Source organism: Heptranchias perlo, chromosome 28, assembly GCF_035084215.1.
Source record: "Heptranchias perlo isolate sHepPer1 chromosome 28, sHepPer1.hap1, whole genome shotgun sequence".
In the NCBI taxonomy this organism is placed as follows: domain Eukaryota; kingdom Metazoa; phylum Chordata; class Chondrichthyes; order Hexanchiformes; family Hexanchidae; genus Heptranchias; species Heptranchias perlo.
The window spans coordinates 26,475,228-26,491,349 of NC_090352.1; the positions used below are offsets into that span (position 1 = coordinate 26,475,228).

At 39.9% G+C, this 16,122-nt stretch overlaps 2 protein-coding genes across 3 annotated transcripts in view; one reads left to right on the forward strand and one right to left on the reverse strand.

Annotated features, from left to right (window-relative positions):
* LOC137344955 (uncharacterized) overlaps positions 1–16,122 on the reverse strand; it is a 149,283-nt gene that overhangs the window by 47,847 nt on the left and 85,314 nt on the right. The gene's annotated exons all lie outside the window — the stretch shown is intronic.
* The window catches only part of blmh (bleomycin hydrolase), an 88,621-nt gene that overhangs the window by 25,636 nt on the left and 46,863 nt on the right, over positions 1–16,122 (forward strand). For both annotated transcript variants that reach the window (XR_010968510.1, XM_068008252.1), the window contains exons 7-8: positions 14,051–14,206; positions 14,962–15,120. Coding sequence is in view for 1 of the 2 variants with exons in the window: in XM_068008252.1 (XP_067864353.1) it covers positions 14,051–14,206; positions 14,962–15,120 (315 nt within the window). In the remaining variant the exon portion in view is untranslated. The remainder of the gene's footprint in view (positions 1–14,050; positions 14,207–14,961; positions 15,121–16,122) is intronic.

Genomic DNA, 16,122 nt, shown 5'->3' on the forward strand with positions numbered 1-16,122 from the left:
CATTTGAGATGGTCTGCAGTAACCATGTTGGGGATGTATAATTAGGCCCGATGCATCGTTACTGTATTTTGCTTTGAATTGGTGGTGAAAGGGAATGTTTCCATTGTTAGGAGTGAAAAACTAAACCTGAAAGGGGGGAAAAAAACACTGCAGGTTGTGTTTCTTTGTGGATGACCTGCATTCTGTCAGTGTTTGAACAGTGAACTTAGTAAGCACAGCTGTGCTGCAGCTGTCATAGGCATTTGAAATAAAACATTAGGACTTTATGTGCTATGTGGTCCCTTGCATCTTCCTGCTGTGTTCAAGCACTGGCACCTGTGCCCTTCCGAATGTACTTTTGGACTCAAGCACTCTGTACATAGTCTTAAAGTGGGTTTGCACACTCTCCTTTCATCCCAGGGACATGGTTTACAATCCAGTCTGGGACTGATGGGATGAAAGCTTCTTTGTTTACTGTAAGAGTCCTAAGCAGAATGAGTTTGGTTAGTTTCAATTCCGCTATTAATACAGTTGGGCCCACAGCATAAAGCTGGCTCTAATCGGCAGTTTCATGCCTAGGCTGGTGTGGAAAGTGAAAAAAGTCCACTGATGCAATGGGCCCATGAAGGGGAGGTTCTGCCAATCTAATTTATTTATTTTCTTTGAGGGTGTGACAAAGGAGCTTGATCGGGGTAAGGCAGTGCATGTGGTGTATTTGGATTTCAGTGAAGGCCTTTGATACGGTTCTTCTGGAAAGGCTGGTACTGAAAATAAAGCACGAATCAGTGAAAATATTTTACAAAGAATTGATAGAGGGTTGTGATACAGGGAATGGCATCAGCCTGGGAGAATGTTACCCGTGGGGTCCGCCGAGGTACGTTTTGGGAACTGTTTTGTTTAATATCATTATAAACGATCTAGAGCTTGGAGTCAGAAGCACAGTGGCTAAATTTGCAAATACAAAGCTAAAGAAGATGGTAGACTGCAAAGCTAAACAAGATAAGCTGCAGGAGGATTTAAATATACTTGAGAATTGGGCAGACAGGTGGCAGATGAAATTCAATGTCGGGAAATGCAAAGTGCTTCACATGGGGACAAAAAATCCAGGAACGGACTATTACTTAAATGGAAAGAAAATAATCAGTATGGAAAATGAAAAAGATCTGGAGGGCCTGATTGACAATAAATTGAAGCTTGGTGGCAGTGAGTAAAGTAAGTCAGATGTTGGGATGTATTAAAAGGTCAACGTTGGGCCGAAAATAGTGAGATCATCCTGCCACTTTATAAATCATTGGTGCAACCGCAATCAGAATACAATGTACAAATCTAGTTGCCACTGTACAGCAAGGATTTTGCAGCTATTGAAAGGATATAGAAGAGGGCAACCTGAATGAGGGGATTGGATTCTGAGGAATGATTAAGTAAACTGCGTATATTCTCACTGGAAAAGAGAAGGTTGAGAGGTAACGTGATTGCTGTTTTTAGGATTATAAAGGAATTAGATAATGTAGAACATGATGAGCTGGTTCACTTTGTCCAGAACAGCAGAACCAGAGGGGACAGCCTGTGTTTGAAGGGGGGTAAATTCAAAACTAATCTGTGGGAACATTATTTTTATGAGCGAGTGGTCAGTCTATGGAACAGGCTCCCTAGGGAGACTGTGGAAGCAGATAGTGTGAATCCATTCAAATGCAAATTAGGTTTATTTCAGAAAATAGTATTTTGGAATACAGTACCTGAATATGAATAATTTGAGACCTGACATTTGGTAAGTGTAGAATGAACTTATAGTTCCCAAACCTTTCCACCAATGGGGCATTTCCTCGCCTTGTGTCTGGGTCTGTTGTACATTAATTGATAGAGATTGATTAGTCAACAGCTCCATTATCGTTGTAACATGTGTCCACCAGGATGGTAGAAGTTGAACTAGATGGACCTTGGTCTTTTTTCGTCTAGCAATTCCTGTGTTCCTGTGTAAAAGATGGTGCTGTTCAATTGAGGCTGAGGTATATTGTTGAGGTACATTAGAGGGAAATTTATTGCACAGTTAGCTATTTCTGACACAGGTTCCTGAAGTGGAAAAATGTCCCAGCACCGACGTCAATCATCTTGATGAGCACAAAATTCAACAAAACAGTCAAGATTTTAGAAACGTGAGTAACTTTAGACAGAATAATCAATATTTGAACATTATTTGGCTGTAGGAAAACACTTGTTTGGCGTATGATACCTGCAATGAGAGAGACCTAGTTTGAGCATACCAGCAACATAAGGATATCATGACCAGTGTATATACATCAAAAAGTAGCTAGGTGAGTTTGGTGTGTCAATACTTCCAAAGTGAACAACTGGCATTTTTATAGTGCCTTTTAATGCAGAAAAATGTCCCGAAGTGTGAGGAAAACAGATGCTGAGCCAAAGGAGAAGAGATTAGAAGGGGTGACCAAGAACCTAGCCTGAAAAACCGCTTTATTGACCACCTGATTGGCTGCCTGATGAAATATTCAGATTGGCCTGTAAATGGCCGAGCAGTCCATGTGCCTGAAACGGGTGTTTAGATATGCAAATCTGGGTCGTCCACTGATTGTATGACCTTGATTGCCAAATTCAGGTACAAATGGGCGGAGTGCGCATCGTGCATGCTCCGCCTTATGCCAGGTGATGAAGAGGAAAAGGCCCCAAATAGGTATGTGAGAAATTATTTTTGTATTCATGTGTATGACTATAATGGCATGGAAATCCTCACTATAACAGGGGTTGTGGAGTTTCTGACTTTACAGTATTCTTAAAATTAAATGCCGATTTATGTTCCCTTGAAACTGAAAACACTGCATTTAAAAATTATGCTGAATGGACTAGTGATTTATACTTGAGGAAATGATTAGTAGGAACGTTCCACATACTCATTTGCTCTTCAAAAGCAACCTCCTGAAGATTACTCTTGTGATGCCGCAGAGGCCTTTCGGTTGAATAATCCATCAGTAAAATTCTTGGAATATATGCATGCATTTTCAGTGTTCCTAGAATCATTGAATATTTAGTCACGTACTTGAGAGATATCAATTGAAATGTCATTGGCTGGTAATCTGAACCTTTTGTGCATTGATAAACAAAAGATTCTGGCTAACTTTTCAGTGACTTTTTAATCAAGTCTTGCAGAGCCAGTAATTCAAATTTGGGTTCTGTTTTTCTGCTTATAGAATAAATATTTTTGTTCTGAATTTTAAATGCAGAATGACATCTGAAAAATAAGATGGTGACTGCATTCAAAAATCATTTGGAATTTGAGAGTATTATACTTGTAGGGTATCTATTAGGCTGTTTGTTCAACGAGGAACCAGTTTGCTCTGTATGAAAGCAGCCAACATTGAAAGTTTTTGCAGCAAATATTATAACACATGTTTTTGAGCCTGGAATACGTGGTGAGTGAAAACTAAGCCATGTTTCCAGCTATATTTGACTACCACTGGAACTGAAAAAAAAGCTGAAAAACTTCTAATATTCCCTGTTCCTGAAGATAGTTTAAACTGCATTTACACTACAGCTGTGGAATCCTTGTGAAACTTTACACTAATGTTACAGTTGTAATGTAAATACATTTTTAGAAGTTTTTTCAATACATTTATACTTGCAGGGGAACAAAGGGATAAGTTTAACATTCTTTTAATGGTTTGTAACTCTGCAAAAATAGAACATATAGAGTAAAAGGATTAAATGAAAGCATTGACCAATATATGGCAGACCTAAAATGGTGCATTTACAGGACAAATATACCATTGGTCTGAAGCAGTTTCACTTCACATCAATGCTTCTGTTGTAGTGTAATTGCAAATAGAATTCGGTACCTGGGTTTAACTTGAACAAGCTGCTTTGGTTTGGAGTTGGATCAGGTCTTCACACCCAGTTTACACATCCCAAGTTTAGCATCTGTGCAAAGCCAAAACCTCTTCACACTGACGCTAAACTCGTAGTGTGAATGAACTGTGAAACATGTGAATTTGGTGGTTTATACAGTAACTTAATTAGAGATAAAATAGTCTATGGCATATGATGAGGCGCAGAGGTACATTACAAATATCCAGTAGAGCAGCTGTGATTTTCTAGCTAGGAATTAATTTGCTACTTTGCAGTGTCTATCAAAAACAGCCTAATCAATATTACATCACCAGGCATTGTTCTCTGACTATATATGCGGTAAATTTCAAGGAATCCCACACTCACCTGACGAAGGAGAAAGCCTCCGAAAGCTTGTGATTTTCAAATAAAACTGTTGGACTATAACCTGGTGTTGTAAGATTTCTTACATTTGTCCACCCCAGTCCATCACCGGCATTTTAAAATTACAGATAGGTACTGAAACTACATGTAGTAAACAAGTTTTAGTTCAATTTACATCTAAAGTAATGCGCATAGGTTACAGTCCTATAAAACTAATAGTCTACAAGATGTGATAAAACCAGAAAAATTCGTATTTTTATTACTGATCCAGTAATAGCTGTAGAAAGACAGGTCTACAGCCAAAATGTTAATTTAGCTCTTTTTCCAGTTGCTGATTGACCCACTGTTTTGTTTCAAGCATTTTATGTTTTTGTTGGATTTCCACAGTTGGTAATTTTTTTCTCTTTCTACTATAAAATGTTAAATAAAACTCGATATAACAAAGTCGACACAGTTCTTTAAAGTAGCTTAGTCTTAACTAGTCTCCTCATTAGGTCAGTCAGCATCTGTGGAGAGAACAGACAAGTTAATGTTTTGGATGCAGTCCATTCTTCAGAACTGTTTTGAAGAAGAGTCCTCATTTGAACATAAACGTGTCTGTTCTTTCCACAGATGCTGACTGATCTACATATGTGTTATTAGCATTTTTTTGTTTTTGTTTCAGATTACTAGCATCTGCAGAATTTTGCTTTTTATTGGTTTCCTTATTACTTGTATTGATTGATCATCTGAGTTACTGTAACACAGTTGCTCTGTACAGTACTAGCCAGACACACACCTTTTTGCATTAAAGACTCCGTGTTCTATGATTTTTTTTATGTAATACAATACTGAATAAAGACTGTTACATTTGCTCCTTTTTTATTATGTGTTTGCACAACTTGACTGACAGGAAATGTCAGCATTTCCTGTCATTGATGCAGACACTGCACAGTCTTATTGCTTTCAGGATCAGAAAGTGAATCTGAGCTCCTCAGTTTATGCAACAACTAGCTGAACTGTGCAGGCCAGGAAATTAACAAGTTTTATCCCTGGCCTGTGCTGAGCTAGCTGGCCTCAGACAGGTGGTTTTGACGCGCTACAGTTGGCCTCAGTGTCATTTTGGTTGAGATGGGGAAAATCAGCCTGGACTCCCCCTTGATTTGATATATGCAGTGACCCTTGCTGGAAGTGCACAGATATTGGGTGAAAACAGGATTGGGCTCACTTGTCATGTCTACTGTGATTGAATACTCTCTATCGTGACTTGCATGAAAAATGGACACTTGTGCAAGATACAAGTGGGGTCCCCTAATGAGAAGAGGAGGAGAAAAAAATTGGCAAGAAAATAATGTTTGTACACTATTTGCAAATTGTATAAGATTTAACTCTGACCATGTTTATCTGCAATTTTGTGAAACTAGGATAAAATATTTAGGTTACATTTCCTTTTCAATGGGACACGAACAATCAATTAGGATTGTTTTTTCTTCAAAAAAACTTGAATTTATATAGCACCTTTCACGTCCTCAAGCCCTTCACTGCCAATGAAGTATTTTTGAAGTGTAGTCACTGTTATGTATCAACAATCATTTAGTCCCTCTACAATGTACTGATGTAAGGAATCTTACAACACCAGGTTATAGTCCAACAAATTTATTTTAAAATCACAAGCTTTCGGAGATTATCTCCTTCGTCAGATGAATGAATGAAAAGGTTCTCAAATCGCATATCTTATACTATGTTGGGACAGCATCACACCAATCAAAAGGTGTCGTTGTTATTCAAACAGGCCAGTCACGGAGAACAGCACGTCCCAGTACACTAGATATACATTGTGTCTATTACACAGGCAGGCAGAAAGAAACTCAAAATGGCAGAGAGAGAGAGAGAATTTTAAAAAACATATAATTTTTTTCCCCCTTTTTTGCTGGTGGGGTTACGTGTAGCGTGACATGAACCCAAGATCCCGGTTGAGGCCGTCCTCATGGGTGCGGAACTTGGCTATCAACTTCTGCTCGACGATTTTGCGTTGTCATGTGTCTCGAAGGCCGCCTTGGAGAACGCTTACCCGAAGATCGGTGGCTGAATGTCCTTGACTGCTAAAGTGTTCCCCGACTGGGAGGGAACCCTCCTGTTTGGCGATTGTTGCGCGGTGTCCGTTCATCCGTTGTCGCAGCGTCTGCATGGTCTCGCCAATGTACCATGCTCCGGGGCATCCTTTCCTGCAACGTATGAGGTAGACAACGTTGGCCGAGTCACAGGAGTATGAACCATGTACCTGGTGGGTGGTGTCCTCTCGTGTGATGGTGGTATCCGTGTCGATGATCTGGCATGTCTTGCAGAGGTTGCCGTGGCAGGGTTGTGTGGTGTCGTGGACGCTGTTCTCCTGAAAACTGGGTAACTTGCTGCGAACGATGGTCTGTTTGAGGTTGGGTGGCTGTTTGAAGGCGAGCAGTGGAGGCGTGGGGATGGCCTTAGCGAGGTGTTCGTCATCATCGATGACATGTTGAAGGCTGCGGAGAACATGGTGTAGTTTCTCCACTCCAGGGAAGTACTGGACGACTAAGGGTACTCTGTTGGTTGCGTCCCGTGTTTGTCTTCTGAGGAGGTCTATGCGATTCTTCGCTGTGGCCCGTCGGAACTGTCGATCGACAAGTCGAGCGTCATATCCCGTTCTTACGAGGGCGTCTTTCAGCGTCTGTAGGTGCAATGTACTGATACTAGAATGATTCCTCCAGTTTAAATGGCTGTTTGTAAGTGGCTCATAAGCTTCACATGACAGAGCTAAATATCCTTAACCATTTACATTGTACACTTGACCATGGCAGCTTATGCCAGAGCTGTCTTAAATGGTGAGACAAATGAGAATTTTATTAATAGAAACTGATGCATACTGGGACACAAAACTTAAACTTCATAGTTTGTTTATTGCAGTTAGCTAAACATTTTAACTAGCAGCCACCTTCTGTCAAGCAGTTGTGCATTCTGAATTTTTGCACTGATAACTATTTTCATTTTATAAACCTTCAAAGATACACCAATAATTTGATAGGAATTCTAGTGCAAGTTAAGAACAAGTTCATTAAGAATAAAATAACTGCTCTTCTCTCTTGTAGTCAAGACTGCCTTCCTCCCCTATCACATCACTCGGGGCAAGGATCAGCTAATGCGACACAGATCGGGATTTTGAAGAAGGGTCTGCATCCGACATAATAACTGGTTTGTTCTGTCCACAGCCGATGACCTGCCGAGTCTTTCCGGCATTTTCTGTTTTTTAATTTATAGCTCAGCTCCACACTAAACTGTAGTTACTGACTGAGACATCGGGCAGCTCACCCACCTGTGAGCATATGTGAATTGGAGCTTTCATCTGTCATCATCTCGAAAATGTGAAGAGTTTATAAGATTAAAGTTGGTGACGATGCCTTAGATCTGAATGATCTGTTTTATGTCCACTTTTATAGCCGTTGTCATTTCTTAGTTGATGTTTTCCATGCAGAGCTAAAATTGAATTTTTAATCTCACGTACAATTAGATCTCCCTGGATTTGTAATAAATAAAAAGAAACCAGTGAATATTTGAGGATTAAAATGATTAAACTTTGAGTCCACATTTGCGTGGGTGAAAAATGAGTAGGATCAGTGATTTCATGTCAGTATTGGGAATGACATTAATTGATACCAGAATACCCTCTGGAATAGTTTAACTACTGTGTACTTTTCTAAATAGGTTGATGCCATTTGTCAAAACAAGGTTTAGGATGACATTAACAGGACATTAGTTGTTTCGTGTCTCTGGCTGTGCACTCAGACATGAAAGGAGAAGCAGATTGCGCGGTTGATGCTTTTTAAACCTGCGTAAATATAATGTAGTGGCACAGATTAATAACTAGACAAAGTACAGGTAATCATTGTACCTCTTTTTGAAGCATTTCCGCAGATTTGTTATGAATGCCCTGGAGCATGCTGTACTCCAGCATTTTAACTTTTCTGTGCCCATTAGCTTTAAAGTAAATCTGCTGTTTTCAATCTGCCTATTTCTTTAAAAATTATCAGCAAAATACACTATCCACTGCTGTGCAAACTTCAATCCTGCTTTAAGTCTTTGTTATTATTATTGTGGTTGTGCCATACATTTGCTATTGGACACAAGATCACCTTCAAAATGTTATCCCTATGCCAGGCAGCTGAATGGTAAAAGATCACTCAAAGCAGTGACACCTCCAGTTTCACAGGTTACGAAAACTGGTGCTAAGCCCAATTTATGTAGTGAGCCTTAAATTTGTGATTATACTGCCAATTGCATCCTCTGCTTACAAATATGGTAAACTGTTTTGCCAGACGTATTACCACGATAGGAATCATCCTGTAAAATTCAGTAGTATTTTTTATTTTAAGATAAAGATAAACTCATTTTAGTTGCATGTAAAACCAGTTGGAAAGCAGTCCATTGACTCCCACAATAACTCAGTGTGTAGTTGAGCCATAAAGACCAGGAAAGTCCCAGGTTCAATCCCTGATTCCCATCTGGGGCATATGGGTGTCAATTGGCCTCTGCACATCTGCTTAAGAAGGGTAAAATCGCCCAAGGTCGTTGCTCCTGATTCTTATCAAATGATTGCTGCTGGAGCTCTATCTGTAGGGACAGATGCCATGAGCTATTTCTTTACACAGAAGGTAATCAACAGTTGAAACAGGTTGCTAGGAAGAGTGGTTGAAGCTGGGGCATTGGACTGTTAAGATGGTATTCTGGAAGGATGAAATGAAATGGGCTGAAGGGTTTTCTTCATCTGACCGTGTCTTGTACAGTTTGATACATGTTGGGGTGGAAATTTGTCTAGGCCTGTTTTTGGAGAACGAGTTTCGGGCAGCTTGCCTCGCTGACAGCAGCCCTCGGGTAAGTGCCGGGGGTGAGGGTGGAAGACAGTGGGACGGGTGGAATACAGTGGGACGACACCTGCTCAGCTCAGAGCAGCCCAATTTCCCTCAGGAGCCCCAAAACAAGTGTTAGAACCCTCATTAGCATATACGTGGGGCCTAACGGCTATATTAAGTGGCTAGCCTGGACGCCTGAAAAATGGCCCGACCCAATATCATTTTGGATTTTTTCCAAGCGTCCTTAGGGTGCAGGGCATTGCCGTCCGAAATTGTTAATTTTTGCTCACCATTTTCTGTGTGGAAAACTGGCGTAATGATTACCAATTTCTATCCCGTTAAATTCTTATAGGTACAATTTAGATATGTCCCTTTTTCTTGCAGCAGAGATTTTTTTTTAAATAGTCATTTGTATCCTAGGTCTTTAAATATATGATTGCATAAAATACCCAGATAGGATTCCAGTATGGTAACTGGAGATGGGAACCAAATAAAACCTTTTGCGTAACAGAGTGAAGGATTTTTTTTAAAGAAATCTAGCTCAAACAAACCTTGCTTAGTGCCCTTGAATATCAGAAATGCATATTTGGCCGTTGTCACCTAATGGCATTTACTTCAAGAACAAGCACATTCCTTATTCAGCAACTTTGTGCCGTTTAATACAAAAACACCACATTTGGCTTGTTACTTCATAGCATTTCCCTTAAGAGGGAGCACATTCCTTCTGTAATTCAAACAAGGAGGCACTGTTCATTAGATATTATTGTCACGAGGAAATTGCTGCTTTTATTCCTCCATACCGCAAGTTCAAAGTTTGAAGCAGTGTAAGCAGCTATCTTTTCTGCAGTGTTGAGAATTGTCAGTTATCCCATCAGGTGGAACATAAATGATTGGGCCAAGCTGGTGACCCATTATAAATGAATGACTCCAAGTCAATGTCAAATCATCATGCCCGGAGTGGACTTGAGCCGTACAGCAAAGGAAGATCCCAGGTTCAAATGAAGGCTGTGATAGCAGTGCTTTTATTACAAGAAAGAGAAAACCTTTTCAAATCCCACAACAGGCAGGAAAAGAGAAACTTGGTTGCCTCTCGAGGCTCTTGTGATTGATGTAAGTTGGCACTTTGCTCCATGTTTTATGAGTGGCCTCGGCTACACAGTTTTCAACTAAAAATCCCACATCTACAATTTGTCCATCTAGTAAAGAGGCAAAATGGTGAATAGCCGAGGTCTAAATGCTCTACATTGGCTTTGAGTATTTATGCAACAATTTAACTTTTGAAAATCTACCCCTGTATTTTTTTCTGTGGTAAATGATCTTGTTTCAAGCTGCAAAAGCAAAATGTCAGTTATTGAGGACCATTGACTAGGTTGGACAATTAGTCCAACAAAGTTGCTCAAACACCTGAGAACTGTGGAAAAAATATGTCGATGATAACAACGTATCACTGGACAAAATATTTTAATAAGGAACCGAGGACTTCTAAAGGGCAATTGTATAGATAATGTTAGTATGCCCTCTTCATATTGAAGTGTTTTTTGACAAAATGAACCCCTTGTCCCTAATTTTTTTTTCCACCCTCTTTTGAACCTTTTCACAGAAATCTCCAGTAGAAGGTTCCTAGTTCAAACCACCTGATTATCACTGCTCCAAGAACATTGGACCAGATGAACTCTTAAAAGCCTGTAATATGAGCTTAACATGGTAGGATCTGGGCCATGGGAGTGCTTTCCTTACAATCTCCTGGGAAGGCCTTGAGTTATTAGAGACTGGGGTGGAACTTTCCAAAGCTGCACACAACCGATGGGGCCTCGCACGCAGCGGGCAACTTAGCAGAAAGTCACTGGTGCATTGCCCACTATTTTCTCTTCATTAATGTCAAAGCACCCACAATTTTCTGGTAAGTCACCTGCTGTGGGTGAAGCCTCACCTGTCCTGTGGTACCTCAAAGTTCCACCCATCTAAGCTGTAGGAAGATGATACTATTGCAGTTCTATGAATTTACAGGAATCTTCCCCCAGTGAATAAGTCTGTGACGTAAAGTGTTCTAGTTATATGCCAAGGCTTCAGTTAAAGTGCATTCAATGATTATTGTTAATTGCAACTTCCTGTAAGGGCATTATTTTTATTACCTGTAATTTGCTATGACTTGCAGAATCCCCAGTGGGCTGCGTTGAAGACTGATATTGTAAAGCAATCTTGGCAGCAATTCCCTATACGAAAAGGTTGAAGACATGGTAAAGAACTGCCTGCTCCTTGTCAGTCTTCAAATTTTATAGATCGTTTTTCTATAATTAGACCTATCAGGAGATTAGAACAGAAATACTAGAGAGTATAATTTTACTGAAATAATATTCACTTTATTTCAAATGTACTTGAGAAAACTGATCTATTACAAAATTATTTTCCATTCCTGAGATCAAATCACTCAAACTGTATTGGACAGGTTATGGGAAATAGCTGAGGCTACTGAAACTGTTGAGACTATTGAAAAGTTACATTAGTATAGGGTAACAAGCTCTTTTTACCTCCCCAAGTTATTTTGTATTCTGAAACTGGATCCAAAGTAAAGAAAATCATTTTTAAAAAGTCATCACTGTTTGTGGGTCCTTTCAGTGGGCTGCCGCATTTGCCTATGTTACAACAGTGACCACGCTTCAAAAATACTTCATTGGCTATGAAGTGTTTTGGGACGCGTGAGGACGTGAAAGGCGCTATATAAATGCAAGTTCCTTCTTTCCTTTTTTCTTTCAAAAGAGAATTTGACAAGTTTCTGAGAAGAGGGTATTGCCAATCATAGAGGGTAAATTATCTGGAATCATGAGAAATTATGGGCTACTAAAGTCTCCCAGAGTCTTGTTTCATTGGAGAGTCGGTGAGGAATTTTGCAGAGGTCTTTTCCCAAATTGTTTTTTTTAAAACTTTTTTTTTGCCTCTCGGGAGATTGCATGGTTAGGGGATCAGTGATGTATGAAGTTAAAATCATCGAAAGGTTACAGCGTGGAAGGAGGCCATTCGGCCCATCGAGTCCGTGCCGACTCTATGCACGAGCAATCCTATGCAAGTTATGCTGTTGTTTCAATGGGATGATGACCCTTTCTTGCCTCTTTTTTTCCCCCATGGGTTTTGTTCTAGATTGAGGTAAAGTTAGTACAATCCACATAAAATTATATTGTATTCAATATGTCATCCAACTGTAAATCCACAGAAGAAATATAGGGGTAGATTTTCCAACTTGCAACCTGGGCGTAAAACTACTGCTGATTTTAATGGAAATGACAGGCGGTCGATCCGCATTGCCAGATTTACGCCCAGGTGGCATGTTGAAAATCCACCCCACGGTGCTTAAAATTCAATGTACATTTATACCACAGCTCGAGGGTTGACCAAATCTAAAGTCCTGCTTGTTTTTCTTCCCTCTCTAGAGGCAGGTATCTCTGTGCTTGCACTGTTCATATGATGGCAGTGAAAATGCTTGTCTTTCTACAGGACTACGTATTTTAAAAAAAGAGACACTTCTGTTTTCATTTTGTCTGCTGAGTTGGGTTAGTGAAAGAAACCAATAGAGGCAGAGGTTGATGGAGGGTAATCAAATATAACTGTTGGACGTCAGCAGACATCAAGTTGCCTGATGCAGCTGGTCAAGGTTTACTGAACACTGCGGGATAGTGCACTGAGAAAACAAAACACCATCCACTTAACTGCAGTATGTTCTAAAAATGATGGGGGAAAAGATTTAAACTTCATTATCATTTGGGAGTGTTGATTCAGAAATGTTTAGTATCTTGTACGTTAACTAAATTTTGCAGTTATTGCTGTTTTCTCTGCTAGCATTATTTAAATTCTCTAGCATTCCAAAAAGACCAAATTTATTTGCAGGTAAAATTCTCATTCTCAAATTTATTTTCAAACCTTTCACTAATTGCAAAACACTGGCTGAACTATGTGGATAATAATACTTTGCTCTGTTTAAGTTATTTAAACTGCACTTACTTTTAGTAGCCTGGATTGTATAATATTCATTTGTATTACAGAACTGCTTTCTGAAGCATTGCTGTAATATAACTGAGGAAGCACAGTGAATCATCATGTGGGTGGTTTTGTTCCATGCTTCCAGAGGTGGAACACTGCTAAACACAAGAGGCTGCCATCACCAGCAAGGGACAGGCAGGCAGTGGGGAGGCGGGGAGGAGATCATTTTGTTCCAGCCAGTACCCTGTACAATGCAATTTTCACATTACTGGCAGGCACAAATCCTTCCCCAACGTTGGGCAGGGTATGCGACCAGAATTGTAAAGTCTAAATGACTTGAGCACAAACATATAATGTGCAAATTATTGCCTGGTGTTGCTGTATAGAATGGGATGCATTAATGTGAGACCCAGCATCACTGTTGATACTTAAACTGTTGTAACCTATAAACACTCAAAGTGGAATTGTGAGATTGACCTATCTTTTATTTTTCACTATGTAATTTCTAATAGGAATTTAAAATTTTAAAAATGATTGCTGCACTCCTATTCCAATTTTTAAATTTTATTTTTCTCTTTGGGCGTGGGCAATGCTGGCTAAGCCGCAATCATTATCTATCTTTTACTTGCCTTGAGAAGGTGGTGTTGGTAGTCCTTCTCCTTGAACCACTGCAGTGCTGACTGTGTTCCCATGATAATATTAGGTAGGGAATTGCAGGATTTTGACCCAGTGATGATGACGGAACAACACAGTATGTACAGTATATACATTTGACCATATAGAAATGACAGAAGATTACACAATGGAAAAAATTTAAAATGCCTCAAATGTTTGGTAATAGTTTTGATATTTAAGCAGCCTTGTTTGTGATGGATGCTCACGTATTTTGTAATCTTACTTCATCCATTTTGTAGTTGCAGAATTTCCAACCAGAATAAAAATATTTTCCTCCTGTTTTAGCAGTTGCTCCCGAGTAAATAGTTCCATTATCTGCCATTTAAATAGGTGTTTGTTGTCTTTTGTAGGTCTTCAGAATAGTTAATATTTGTCTGGGCACCCCTCCTGAAACGTTTACTTGGGAATTCAGAGACAAAGAAAAGAATTACCAGAAGATTGGGCCACTAACACCTCTTCAGTTTTACACGGAACATGTGAAGCCACTTTTCAACATGGAAGACAAGGTACGAGAAAGGAACTGCGGAGTTGTTGCCCAGAAGTGATGTCCTTACTTTTGTAATATCTTCTCCTGTAGTGACAATTGAACACCAACTCTGTTCTGGACCGATCAGAGACAATATTCTGTATTACATAGAATTAACAGCACAGAAACGGGCCCTTCAGCCTAACTAGTCCACACAAGCCTCCCTCCCTACTACGTCTATCAGCATATCCTTCCATTCCCTACTCCCTCATGTACTTTATATAGTCTTTTTCTTTGTTGGATTTGACCAATCATTGTAAGATGTATTGATTTTACATTTTTTTAAAAATAAGTGATCAAGGAATGTAGCATTTTCTGAATCTTTGGATCTGGTCAGATGAACCACAATGATCTTTTCTAGCCTGCACAATGCTGTGTTCTTACGATGTGCTTTCACTGGTGGAATTCAGTGCACTGTAAGTCTTACAGCAAGCACAATAATATAAAGCAATGCCAGAACAGGCTAAAAGGCATCTAGTGACAGACCTTTAAGATGGCTTTCAACATTGCTCAAATCTCCTTGGTGCTGGCTAGTGCTGCCCTAAAAAAGATGAAGCTTAACACTGTTAATGGTATCAGGCTATCAAACTAATTGAAGATGCAGTTTGCAGTCAAGTGGACTAATCAGTTAGGATTGAGATAGTTGCTGGGCTTAATTTGCAAGACTTGGTGGTGAACTATTTCTCCAGTACTGATAACCATACTTAAGAAGGATTTTTGATGTTTATTTTGTAGGTGTGCTTGGTTAACGATCCCAGATCCTTCAACCCCTATGGAAAGCTGTACACAGTAGACTTCCTGAATAACATGTTGAATGCAAGGAAGATTTTATACATCAACCAGCCAATTGAGGTGTTAAAGCATATGGCCGCTGCTTCCATCAAGGATGGAGAGGTTTGCATATTCTAAAATTTACCCGTCTATAATTACAGTTTGTAATGAAATTAAAGCATTCACCAATGTACAGTGCAATCCACTTGTGTTTAAATCTATGGGAGTAAACAGTTGGTAACCAATGGGCAAACCTCTACAAAGTCTGAATCTGCTTCTTAATATTGGTTATAAGCAAGTTTTATTATAAGAAAGTTATGTCCATCCCAAAGAGGAACTCATGACCATTCTGCCTCAATTGTCTACTTGTATTGCACTAATGTCTTTCAGTCATGCTGTTCTGAAGAGGTACTGAGTAGAGACCTGGTGCTTTGCGTTTCTGCCCCGCACCTCCCAGGGGGAGGAAAAGTATAATCTGAGGGCTGGACACATTGGACTGCTCTTGCGCCCCTTGTAGAGACTTTCTATAACGTGGGCCTCGGTTAGGATAGGTGTACAAGTCAGACTTTGGGAGGAGGAGGAGAAGATGATAAAATTACCAAAATTTGAAAATAATTCTATATCCAAGTCAATACTGGAATGATGCCCCATTTGCACTACAGTTAGAATCGAGAAGTATTTGTTAACCCCTGAAGATTTATAGTACAAATGAGTCGCTGCTTTTTTTTTTGAAAAGATAAACCGACATCCAAAAATGCGATGTTCCTGAAATTTTAACCAATAGTTCTGGTGCACACATTGAAAGTGATTTCCTGAGTGTCCTGGAGTAAGAGGAGGTCTCATCTGTTTACGGGGGGAGGAATTTGGCATGGTCTCGTTTGGGCAGGAATTCGGCATGGGTGGGGGGGTTTCCTGTAGTCAAACGTTGGGCAGATCAAAGCCATGGTCTTTGGCCTCCGCCACAGTCTCCGTGCCCTAGCCATTGATTCCATCCCCCTTCCCGACCACTGTCTGAGGCTGAACCAGACTATTCGCAAACTCAGCGTCCTGTTCGACCCTGAGCTGAGCTTCTGACCCCATGTTTTCTCTATCTCAAAGAACGCCGACTTCCACCTTTAAATTGCC